The sequence below is a fragment of the Leucopleurus acutus genome (genome assembly GCF_964270905.1).
Source record: "Leucopleurus acutus genome assembly, chromosome: 7".
Taxonomy (NCBI): domain Eukaryota; kingdom Metazoa; phylum Chordata; class Mammalia; order Artiodactyla; family Delphinidae; genus Leucopleurus; species Leucopleurus acutus.
In genome coordinates this window covers 38,697,101-38,710,076 of record NC_139150.1, presented here as the reverse complement: position 1 = coordinate 38,710,076, position 12,976 = coordinate 38,697,101, and the positions used below count along the sequence as shown (strand labels likewise).

Genomic DNA, 12,976 nt, shown 5'->3' with positions numbered 1-12,976 from the left:
TTAATCGTTATTTAGAACTCAGTGACCAGAGGCTCCTACAGGGGGCTGAACCCTGAATGGCACTATTTGGGCGGAGGTGTTGCTCTGCTGGACCTTGGGCCAGTTGCCGTAGGGTCCAGGAACAGCACAGCAGCTGCTTAAGAATCTGTTATGTGGGTCATGTTAATGTATCGGGAGAGCATACTTTAAACTTGACATGGAGGTTTCCTTACTAGAAAGGCACCCTGGGGAAGTGGTTCCCCTCCCTGGGTATTTTTTCAGGCTGCTCAATTGATGACTTTTTTTTTGGCGGAGGAAAAGCACCACTCAGCTGTCAGTGGTAGGAATGTTGACCAGGCAGCCACCTACTTCCCAGGGTAAAATACAGCTGAGAGTAAGCAAAAGATGTCTTAAAGTGAGTGGGAAAGTAAGAAAAAGTGAAGAGAAAGAATGTCCTTACTGGTGGAACAAAGTTCATGCCTCATCATTCCCATATCCTGACCCTGTCCTGCTGCCCCATTCCTCAATCTGATCCAAGCACCATGTCCTTGAGGCTGACCAGACAACTGCACAGCACACTGATGCCTTATATCAAAAAGGCATGGGGGTGTCTTTGAGTACTAAAACAGTATCTCCAAGGATGTCATCAAGATGGCATCCCCCTCTTTGGGGAAGGTGATCATGGTGCTTTCTTTCCATCTATGCTTGATGGGAATACACAAGATATCGCCCTTAGTGTGTACAGTTCACCAGTCAAGATGAAGGTGCCACCACTGATATTAATAGCCTTGGTGGAGCCGTGGTACGCCTCCCCCAGGATACCTGCAGCTCATGAACCAGAGGTGAGTCCTAGACTATGCACTGGGGTATCAGACATTTGGGGGCTTACCATGGACCTCCTTTTTTTGGCCAAGGCTGCACACATACCCACCCTTACAATGAGGTCTAGAGGGAAGGCAACTCTACTTGTACAGACTGGGACTCAAAAATAGGGTGAGTATCCTAGAGAGCACTTGAGGTAGTTTTTCCAGAAAGACTTACGGATACTGGGTGTTAAAACAAAAAACCAAAAATAGATGTCCACTACAGCCTTCTCTCACTAATTTTATTTTCTTATCCAGAGTTATGACATTGATCCTACAATATCTGAAGCTTATGGTCACAGAGAGAAGGCAGATTCCACGGAGCCCCCGGGAGAGGGACAAAAGGTGGAGGGGGCCCAGGGTAGGGAACATGAGGAGGTGAGGAGTGGTGGAGGGCTCTAACCTCCATGTGGATAGACCTGTCAATAACCCAGCTTCCCTGTTCCTACGTCATCTCATTTTTACTTCCATTCCAGTGCAGTCACAGCCACACTGTAGAGCTTATTACCAGGAACACTTCTGCCATCTGGAATAATACAGTATGACATTCCACCCTTTGGCCTCATCCTCCATCCTTCCAGCTTATATACTACTTGTTAATTTTTCAACTTTAGGTCGTTTTTCCACTTACTCTTCCTCTATCTGCCAAGCTTTTGTCTTCTTTTTCTTTCTCTCCAAGGTAGGCTTGGGGGTCTATCAACATTTAAAAAGCTCCACTACAAATAGGCCCCATCCAATCACCTTTAATCCTTCCTGTCTGGCAAAATCCCCTATCTCTGCCTTTTCCAGAAATACCTTCCCATAAGTAGCTGATGACTATTGGATTAAATCTCACAATCAAGTCTACTGATGCCATGATAAATTCAGCCCTCATACTACCTGGAAATAATGCATCCATTCCACAAATTCTTATTCCATGCTCGCTTACATGTGAACAAAACAAATGGAACTTAGGTCACTGCTTCCTTAGTCCATTTTCTCTCCAGTGCTATTCAAATCTCCTTCACTTTTCTCAAATTTAGGCCATCTCCACTTGCTCAGCAGATGTGCCAAACCACCATTCACAGAGGAGCTAGAAGTCATGAGATGGGAAATTTTCATCAAAATCCTTAAAAAAAACCAAAAAAACTTTCCCATTCCTCTTTTCCTTCTTCCTTCCTGTAATATGGAAAGAAGTTTCTTTCCCAACCTCAAAGGAATTACACTTCCTGAAATTTCCTTATTGAGAGATAGCTAAACTCTAGTCTTGATGGACTGATCACCCTGGCCAGGTATCGTTTTGCTCCCTCCCTCTCCTTATGAGTCACTCTACATCTTTTATTATTTTTAAAGCTTTTTAGTACAAAAATGTTTAAACATGCACGAAAGCAGACAGAACAGTGTAACCTCCCATACACTCCTCACCCAGCTTTCACAGTTATCATTTGGCATGTGTGATACATCCCATCTTTTACACTATGATTAAAGTGTAAAAGCCCATTTAAACATCTTGTCATCTATCTCTTAAGACATATGCTATGTGCCCATGTCAAAGCTCTCACATTTCTTTGATATTTATCACCTGTGGTACACAGTTATTCACAACAGATGTACACAGCATTGGTGACAAAAAAGCATTGTGCTTTAGAGGCTCTGGCAATCAGTTCTGCTCTGCCTTTTAGTCAACCCTGAGGAGTCATTTGAATGAATTCCTCCCTCAACCCCATAGAGGAAGGAATCTTACAGATCAAATTCAGTGCACAGTATTGCTTTCCCTTAATCACACAGTAACTATAACATGCAGAAAGAATAGAAGTAGTCAACTGTGCATGTTGATAAAGACTTGACATCATTATATGTGTTTTCAAATATTTACAAGAAAATACTTTTCCTGTCACATAGTTAAAATGCGCTATTGTGTTTCAAGTTAAACACAGTAGATAAAACACACTTGTTTATCTTCTCTCTTTCCCCAAATGCCATTAAAAGCAAGAGTAGATGAAAAAAAAAAAGAGTAGGTGAAAAGAGGTTCAACATCTCTAGCCATCAGGGAAATGAAAACCAGAGCCACTATGATATAACACTTCACACACACAAGAATGACTAGAAACAGAAAGTCAGATTAAAACAAGTGTTGGTGAGAATGCGGAGAAACTGGAACCCTGATACACTGCTTGTGGGAATGAAAAACGGTGCAGCTGTTTTGGAAAACAGTCTGGCAGTGCTTCAAAATGTTAAACATAAAATTACTATGTGACCCAGCAACTCCACTTCTAGGTACATACTCAAGAGAAATGAAAACATATGTCCACACAAAAACTTGTAAACAAATGTTCATAGCAGTATTATTCATAAGAGTTAAAAGGCAGAAACAACCCAGATGTCCATCAACTGATGAATGGGTAAATAAAATATAGTATATCCATGCAGTGTAATATTTTTGGCATTAAAAAGCACTGATACATGCTACAACATGGCTGAACCTTGAAAATTTTACGCTAAGTGAAAGAAGCCAGTCACAAATAACCACATATGATTCCATTCATGTGAAATGTTCAGAATAGGGAAACCAAGAGAGGACAGGAAGTAGATTAATGGTTGCTTAGAGGTGGGAGATGAAGGGTGGCGAGTAATAGCTAAAGGTTACAGGGTTCTTTCTGAAGTCATGAAAATGTTTTTAAAATTGTGGTGATGCACATGTCTGTGAGTATACTAAAAATCATGGAATTACACAACTTTAAATGAGTAAATTGTATGGTATGTGAACTATATTTCAATAAAACTATTCAAACAAAGGCTTTAAAAAGAATAAGTGCTTAAGGATGACTAGAAGGAGAGAGGATACGACAAAAGATGTCAACACATTTTTGGAAGATGGAAATCTGGTGGAGGAATGGTAACTGGGGAACAGAGCAGCCAAAGTGCTGGCAAACCAATTCACACCACAAAACGCCAGAAGACACCAGGTGGTGTCTTCTGGTGGCACCAGATAAGAAAAATTAGGGGTTCCGTGCTGTAAACATGTTGATTTTTTTCCTTCTTTTTTTTTTGTATTGTGTTTAATTAAAAAAAAATTGTTGGTGGGGAGCGGGTGGTGCTCTTCTTCAGCATTTTGTAAAATCCTGTTGAAATGTGCAGAGGATCCCAGGTTTCTTGCCTGGGACAGAACGTGAGATAACTTTTAAAGCTGGCATTACACATTTCTGGGGTTTGGGTATGGTGATGGTGGTAGCTGCAAGAATCAAAGGCAGAAGTCTCAAAGTTTAGGTAAAATCCAGGACAGCGGGCAATGGTCCATTTTTTAAATGTATTTATTTGAAAATAACTAAACTTGTGGAAAAGTTGCATGGATGGTAAAAACCATGTACCCTTTATCCAGACTTACCTACTAACATTTTGACCCATTTGAGATCTCTCTCCTCTCTCTGTCTCTGTTTCTGTCTCCTTCCCTCCCTGCCTCCCCTTTCTCTCTCTATATGAATACGCACACACACACATATATGAAAACTATGCATACATTTCTGAATATTTGAAAGTACATTTCATGCATCATGCACCTTCTCCTTGAATATTTCATTGTGTATTTAAGAAAAAGAAGATTCTCTTACCTACAGTACAGTTATTTATCCCCTTCAGTAAATTTAACAATGACATAAAACTTTTAACTAATCTCCCATTCATATTCCATTCTTGTCAATTTATTGAGTAATGTCCTTTGTGGCTTTTTTTCAAAACCTCCATTACAGGATTCAGAATCACAGACTGCATTTAGTTGTCCTGTGTTTTTAGTCTCCTTTAATCTGGATAAGTGTTTCTCAGTCTTTCTTTTTTATGACAAGGCCATTTTTTGAAGAATACATTTGATGTGTCATTTTTATGACCCCTTCTCTCCTGGAAATTCTTTTGGTGGAGCTTATATTGCTCAGACTTTAGAGGATGTTTTTACAGTTGTGAATCCTAGGGACCTCAGGGACAGTCAGGACCAGACTTTCTATTAAGAAAACAATACCAGAGATACAAAGATATGTGGAGGGATTTTTCTGAACAGATACACCTCCTGCAGTCAAGGGAGGAGGGTATGTGAGATGGAGTGGGCTTGAAATGTACCCTCCTTTTGGGTAGAGACAACAGTGGAGCTGTGGATGCAGGAGAAGACAGGTCAAGAAAGGAGCTGTCATTACTAGTATCCTCCTCATAGGGGAGGGAGAGAATCAGGTATCTGGGGTCAAGACTGATTCATCAGACTCAACGAGGGAATACAGGCAAGCGAAGTAAGGAAATGACACAGCTTAATTTCAGCAGTTTATAATCTAAATAATGAAGGTATAAGGGCTACAACTATTAAATGAGTAGCACGGGGAGATGAAATAAATACATATACACATCAACAAAAATGACATCATTGTTTAAAAAGGTATGGAGATGCCAACAGGAATTTTGGTGGAAGGTAAGAAAGTAGATGGGGAAAAAAATCATAAAACTTTTCATAGAAGAAGTAACCATCAGTGTGATTCAAGAAAGCTAAATAGTGTGAAGTTTTATGTTAATCTGGGTAGGTGTTGGTTGTGTTTAATATTTACTGTAGCTGTATATGTCAGAGACTTCAATTTCCTATAGTGTCCTTGTTTTAATCTCCCTTGGTGTCTTCAGATTTCCCTGTCTCCTCCTTATATAGAGCCTATGCCTTGCAGGTCCTTCGGCTATGATCCTGTTACCATACTGGAGCCCTGTTGATGTGGTAGTAAGGTGCGGGGCGGGGCGGGGGGGGGAGGGGATATGATTAAATCTTTTAGTGGGCCTGTGTCCTTGGGTTATTCACAGATGTTTCTACCACTTTTCTCTCTTTCTTTCTTTTCACTTTTTAGAAGAGATAGGAAGGCTAGAGGGAATTGGAGTTGGATAATTTCCCTTCTCCCATGTGGGATAAGTCTCTGGTAGTCTTTTCCTCTGCTGAGTAAGCTTCTGTTATGGAGAACATTCAGGGGATATTTCAGAATGTTTTCAAAATTGTTACTTTTCTTCCCATTCCCACACTCCTCCACCAGAAACATCAGAATTTTTCATGGCTCTTCACTGTGAGAACCTGGTGGGGTTCCCACAGGCGAAACCCATGAATAGGTGGAGGCCCCCCTAAGATAATGACCCTAGGAGTTTCTCGCTCTCATGTTAGCCCACAGGCATCCTCTAGCGATTTGTCAAAGTGTCCTTTTAAGTGTTCCTATCAATTTATGGCTCCAGTGGCCCCTGCTTGAGGTAAGCTGACCTCAACTGTGATTCTCTGCATTCACCCTCTATGAAGATTTTGGAGTGATTTGCCCTGTGACCTTAATTCTCTAATGCTACAAGAAAAGTCACTGACTTTCAATTGGTTCCGATTTTGCTTCTTCTAAAGACTGGAGTAATGACTCCCAAGCTCTTTAAATGTTGGAGCTGGAACCAAAAGTTGCCTCTCAAAGAATGATTCTTTTCTTGTTCCCGTGCTCACGTTTCTCAGTGAGATTGGTTGGGTCAGAGACACACCTAAGATAGGAAGTTCAAGGACAGGATAGAACATCATAGGCCAGGCAGGGCCAGTATTTCTGGGGGGACTAAGGCTTCCAATTGAAGCCTGTGGCCCATCTGAGTGTTTGGAGATTCCAGGATAAAATCCCAAGCAATAATTTTGCCATAACTTTGTGGTCCTGGGTTGGGTTATTTAGAGAGTGTGGGATCTCTGCAGGAGAACAGAGTTCCCTAATGCTTGATCATGAGTACATTCTCACGTCAGGCATCACTCAACAAAGCCTTCCTTTGTGCTGGGCTGATCAGAGCAGCAATGCTGAGCCTCTGAGCAGAGGCTGGAGCCTGAGCTCCAGGAGACAGGGTCCTATCTGAGGGACATGGACGTGACTGTTGGCCTCAGATGCTATGCCCTCCTTGGGCAGATGACTTCTGACTGAGAATATCAAGTGTGGATCTCATAGACAAAAGTCCTTCTTTGAGTTTGTCAAAGAAGAAAAAAATCGAAAGCATTTTAAACCTTTAAAATTGATAAAAGGAAGGAACATAAAGTTCTATTAATTAAAAGAGTCATATTATTCATGGGTAATGAATATCTGAGTTTCCTAGAGAGGAGTGAGAGAAATGAGCCCCAGCCCTTCATTCTTTTCTTTTTGTTCTCAGCGTCAGGGCAGAGCCAAGAGGAGAAGGAAAGGTGGAACACCGAAAGGTAAGGTTCTACCTATCCCACCTGAACTCTCCAAGGGTGACCCTTCCTGCCTTTTCCATGACATCCAAGGTCCCTGATCTTGAGGATGTCAACTGCTAGATACAGTTTCTCTCAGAAACCAGAGTTCTCAGAGGAGAGGCTTGTGGGAGGGCAGTCAGAGCCTGAGACACTCCTCAGATCCCCTGCTCTGCTCATCGCTGGGCATGAACCAGTGATGGACCTGGGCAATGGGTGTTTCCCAACAGGTGGCCATGTGAGATGTCAAGAGTCAGAACTTCTGTGTCCTGACTTTGTAAAAGTCCTTTGACTTCCTGGATGATCAGATTCCTCTTTGAGGTAAATAACCATTGACCTGTATTCCTCAAAGGGTGGTTCTGAATATCACATGGGAGAATACATATGAAAGCCCTTTGTGAATGATAAAGCAACATATATTTGAGCTTTGTTATTATCATCATTGACCATGTGATCTGACCCTATTTCCTAGTTCTTGGGGCTCTCCAAGTCCAATCCACCAAGGGTACCACTAAAGGACATTCTACTAAGCCTCCTATAAGGTCTCCTTGTTTCTACCTTCATCACTCTCCTGGTTTCCCAGGTTGGAGAGCTTGCCAGAGCGAAGATGAGGAGGCAAGGAAGGTGCTTTCTCTTCTGCAAAGGTGACTGAACATTACCTTCTTTCCTGTATCCCGCTTTTTAGTGGAGTCTTTGAATTTCTAGGGCCTCAGTGAAGTATTGACATGGGAGGGAAAATCCTCAGATTCAGAATGTGAAAGGCTTGGGGAGGGGGATAAAAGATTTATTGTGAGATTAAGGAAGTAAAAGAATGTGAAAGGATAGTATACATTGGGCAGCCATACTTTTGCCAGACCTGTCAGGGTCTCATGTGTGTTCTGTTCCTGGTTGCATCTTTGTACTTCCTGTCTTCTGCAGCCCCCTGGGCCGGCACGATGACACCACCTGCTTTCGTCGGCTCTTATGTCCAGACCCCTTCTGTGAGGTGTGTAATAATGCAACTGCTGAGGTCAATCGGCTGCTACTCCCAGAGGCCCTGGAAGATTCTACTTCCTCTGTGTCCCCCTTGGCTTCCACAGCTCCTGTGACTGAGTCATCATTTACTCTGTCCCCTGCCTTCTCAACAGGCCCTTCAAGAGACCTAACACCAGCCTCTCTTCTTGAGCCTTCCCCACTGCCCCACTCCGTTCTCTCCCCTAACCCAATGACTCTCTTAGTTGACTTTTTTTCACCCTCACCACTGGGTCACTCTCTGGCACCAGAGCCTTTTCCTTCCTTGAATTCCCAGTGGACTATTCCCCACCCCAACCCCTTGCCTTTCCCCCTCTCCTACCACATGACACTCAGACAGCAGATCCTGTTCTCCCACGAGAGGCCACTTTGTCTCCAGATACCATTTTCTCTCTTGACCCCACCCTTTCCCAAGATATCAATCCCTTATCAGATTTGTCCCAGGCAGTGAATCACCCCGATTCTTTTGCTTGTCATCATGCACCACCAACTCTGTCTGTTTCACCACAGCCAGAGTGCACTTTATCTGTGACTCAACCTAAATCAACTTCCATCTTATTGAAGCCTGTTGTGCAGAACTTATCTCCAGATAGCTCTGCTGGGTTATCCACTTGTGTTTCAACAATCAGAGGCACTGAGCATTCAAGCCTGTCAATTTCAGACTTCTCCTGGTGGCAAGCTCATGCCAAGAACGTGTTCCTCCCCACAGTATCACACTCTGATTTTCAGAGAGAGAATGTTTCCCTCCATCTACCAGACACCTGTCTCTGGAGAGACTCTGTTACCAAGCACATGGAGGCCAACAGCCATTCTTTCTTTGGCTTTAACATCCAGGGACTCTTGGAGAGACAAATAAAAAAGAAAATGGCTCTCCAGAGTTTAGAGAAGAAACAAAAGGAAGAGGGACCATTTTCAAAACAAATGTCAGAATGCCAACAGACATCTTCAGGGAATTCATTGCAATCACTTGATGTAAAGGACACTAGAGCCCCCCCCTCCAAACTGGCTGGAACAGGGAAAGCAAAACAGAGCAGCTGCGCATTCGTCAGCAGCTCCTATATGACATGACTTTGGGGGAAAACTTGCAGCAGAAATATAGCCAGCTCTTCTGGGGTCTTCCCTCTTTGCACGGTGAGTCCCTAGTGGCTACTCTCCTGGCTTCTAGTAGTAGTTCCCCACTAGAGTCTCACTCTGTTTTATTCAATGGAATCTGTAATGCTTCTGCATTCAAAATGCGGGATCAAGGATCTCCACCACTTCTTTATTCCCATCCCCTTCTGCTCCCTCATGTACATCCACAACGCTTGCCTCAAACTAAACCCCAATCCCAGCCCCTACCTTTCACTCAGGTCCAGCCCCAGGCCCACCTTCAATCCCAACTCCCAATTCTACCATCTTCTTCTCCATCCCAGATTAGGGACCATGGAGTATCTTTCCATAGATTCCAGAATGAGTCAGACTTTCATATCGCGACTGGAAATCAACACCTGGAATGGCACGTGTTGCAGAAACAACAGGAAAGTTTGTGGGGTTTAGTTCCTGTGCTCCAAAAATCTCAAGAAGCCACTTGTCCTCAAGCTCTTAACCTCCCATTGGTCAACCGGTCGTCCCATGCCTATGTACCAGTCTCTGGCCTTGGCCATTTTCCTATCACCAGTGAACCCCAGGAGAAACTGGAGCTCCACGTTCCAAGGAGGCTAATTCCACGATGGTGCCTCCAAGCCTGTAGGAATCTAGAGCCCCCAGCACTGATGGAGCCTCAGTATAAATTAAAAGAAGTACCTGAGCAGAGAGGCACACATGTTCACTTACAAATCTCTGAGCTTCAGGGCAAGGATAGCAAGGACATAGGGAAGACTGAATTGGGTCTCCCAGCAAATTTCCATGAGAGGGCCCCAACAAAGTTTTAGCTAAGGGATGACATGAGGAAGAATCTTGGCTATATCCTAGAGAAGAGCCCAGAAGACAGTCCCACAAGAGGTCTCAGAATGTTACCTAGTGCAGGGTCTGAGGGCTGCTTTGGAGACAAAAACTGTGTGTGTCACTCAAGGAATCACTCAGGGAATGAATTATTAAATGTCTCAAGGAAGGACATAGATTGGAATCAAATAAAAACGATTCTTAGATTACATGTGAGCACGAAGTCTTGGCAGATCAGTGCAGGTAGGATTCCTATAGGTGTGTGTCGTTCATGGCTGGCTGACGACAATACTTTGCCTCCTTCTGGGAGTTCCCAGACCGATATGGAAGACGCAGATTCAAAAAGTGCAATGGTAGGTAAAGTCTACCACCAGATTAGCACTCCAGAGCTTTCTTTTCTTGATCCTAACACCCGAAAGGTGCTAGAAGCCCATATTTTAAGGTTTCGTGTGACTCAGAGATGGGGTCTACCCCTCAAGGTTCTTGAATCCATAAAATTCTATATGTTGAGGGAAGCCAAAACATGGTCTCTTCCTCAATTTGACTTTCCCTCCTCAACCACCCATATTTCTGGGGTGGATTCCAAAGGTGAGGTTTCCAAGCCCCTTGAAGGAAGTTCTAAAACTTCTCAGGGAAACAAGGTGAGAACTACAAATTCAGTCCCGGTGCTGGATCATCCTCTTCCTGTTATCTCATCTGTGGACAAAGAAGGACAGTGGGCCCCGCAACCATCACACTCTGATATTGACCAAAGGCTTGCAGAGGACGTTCAGACAATTGAGCATGGCAGACAGACTTTTCAGCCGCTCACACACAGAAACAAAGACAAAGTGAGTCAGAGTGAGACTCTACTAGACCACAGATGCAGCCCAGAGGTGCCCATAAGGCAAGCCGGGGATGGACATGAGCCAAGGGATGAGAACATGAACTCCAGTGATAGAGTAGAAATGATTCAGGGCCCAAAGATAGTGGGGAAGAATTTAGAACACTCTTTCATGTCCAATGTATCCAGGGAGATATTCAAGGCCAAGGAGCTGTGTGCTCTTAAATCACAATATTGTGACATCTTGACCACCAGCGAGTTGGAAAGCTCCCAAATGGCATATGTCAATATGGATAAAATAGAAACTACCCTGACCACCCAATGTCCCTCACCGAAAATAACTGTTCCCCAAGATTCTAAACTATCAGACCTTCAAAACCAGCTGCTTAGTGAGTTAAAGTTTAAATTCGAGGGTAAGGAGCATAGCCAGGCCGTACACTGTCCCACTGACATGCGCCTGATTTCAGGTAGGTTGCCTTCCAAGTCTTCACTGATTCATGTCCACAGTGTCTCCACTGGGGACATGGCAGCTTCCCAGGTGCTGCATGTCCACTTGGAGGACAGTGGGATCAGCACGGAGCAGAGGCAGGATCCCTCTAAGCATGTCTTATGGAACTGCCAGGATAAGAATTTCCCACCTGTTGCAAACAGATCGAGACCTCCGGGCTCCAAAGCAGGAGAATACAGAAGTGAGGATTCGGGACTAGGGACATCTACAGGCAGAAAGAAGAGCCACCCTGTTGAGGAAAATTAAAGGACACTTCCCCACCTCTGTCACAGAATGAACAGCTTCCTCCAGAAAGTTACTTCAGAAAAAAGATGAGGTGATTTTTCCAGTGGATTGACTCCAAGAGGAAAATCAAAGACCAGGAAAGTCCCCAGCCAAAAGCCAAATTCATGTCAACCTTTGTGCAGCACCAAGACTCAGTTGAAAGTGCAGCTATCTTTGTGAGTTATGAGCCTCCTGAAGCTCAGGAGCTCACGACAGCCATTGGGAAGATCCTAGAGGAGAAGCTGGCATGTAGGTTCAAATCTGAGGCCTTGGAGTTAAGTCAGCACAAGAAGAAACTGCAGACCCAGGTACAGCCTGACAAGGGACATCCCTCCAACTGTGGGGCTCTCTCTGACCCACAGCAAGAGGAATGGGCATGTACCAAGTCCTCAAATCAAGAAGCTGTTTCTGTTGACCAGAGTTGTCTTACAAGTGTTAGACAGAACAGAGACAGGATCAGACATCACCAGAAAGTTGTGGCCTTTGAGGACTAGGTATTATGCCAGAGTCAACTCTCTTCCCTGTCCTCCAGGGAGCTTGTACCCAATCCAAGCCCCACCTGCGTGCATCAAGAATGCCAGGTACCTCCGGCCACCCTGATGAAGGCACTGTGTTCAGAGATTTGACTCTTCTATTCAAACAGAAATTGCTTCTCCAGCATTTCCAGGGAGAAAAAATTTCTCCAAAGAACTCAGTCGTTGTTGAGAAAACCTCGCAGTTTTCATGATAACACATCCTCTGATGAAAACAATCTTTCTTTAGTACAACTGAGAGTATTGATCCTCCTCAATAAATGTTTCTTCTAATAGAAAAACATTAGTGCTCTCTGTGTACTGCACTGGGGGCATGGGTTTTGGGTATCCTGGAACTTGTTTGTAGAGAAAGGAAGGAGTAGTTCAGCTCATACTGATTTCCTCTCTTGGCGTCTAAGAGATGACGAGTTCCTTGCAGGGAGCCTGTCAGCAGCCTCCTCAGTTTCATCCTGGGGTCCTTTATTTGATCCTGCTCAGATGTCCCCTACTTAAAAAACTTTATTTTTCTATAAAAAAAGTACAAAAATTTACTCTAGAAACTTTCAGGCTTTTCCAAAGTGAGAAAACCCTTTAAAGTCCAGAACTTGGCTCAAACTGTCTTATCTGCTCTCAAACTATCCTGAACTATATACAGCTATAGTCAGATAAGTCACTCTGGCATAATGTAGCCAGAATTAACCCTTGTTCCTGCAGAAAGTTTTGGAGAGTGTTTAGGCCCTGAGGTTAGTGGAAGACAGAAATCTTCCTCTTAGATCTCTTGGTGAGGATTAAATGTCACCTGCAACTGAGAGCCCTTCTCTCCTTCATGAAGTTTGTAGTGATGGGCCATGTTCCCCACCCCTTAACCTTACCCTAATGAAAATGGGTAGCAGT

The 12,976-nt window shown here is 43.7% G+C and overlaps 1 protein-coding gene across 1 annotated transcript; it reads left to right on the top strand.

Moving 5' to 3' along the window:
* Nucleotides 1-737: 737 nt before the first annotated feature.
* LOC309963795 (spermatogenesis-associated protein 31D3-like) lies at nucleotides 738-12,297 on the top strand (the record flags this gene model as incomplete). Its single annotated transcript, XM_082842337.1, is given in 13 exon segments — nucleotides 738-821; nucleotides 1,101-1,220; nucleotides 6,984-7,029; nucleotides 7,628-7,688; nucleotides 7,963-8,315; nucleotides 8,318-9,045; nucleotides 9,048-9,962; nucleotides 9,966-10,034; nucleotides 10,036-10,081; nucleotides 10,084-11,537; nucleotides 11,636-11,878; nucleotides 12,065-12,167; nucleotides 12,170-12,297. Coding segments are annotated over 13 exon segments (4,350 nt in total).
* Between the last annotated feature and the right edge of the window lie 679 nt (nucleotides 12,298-12,976).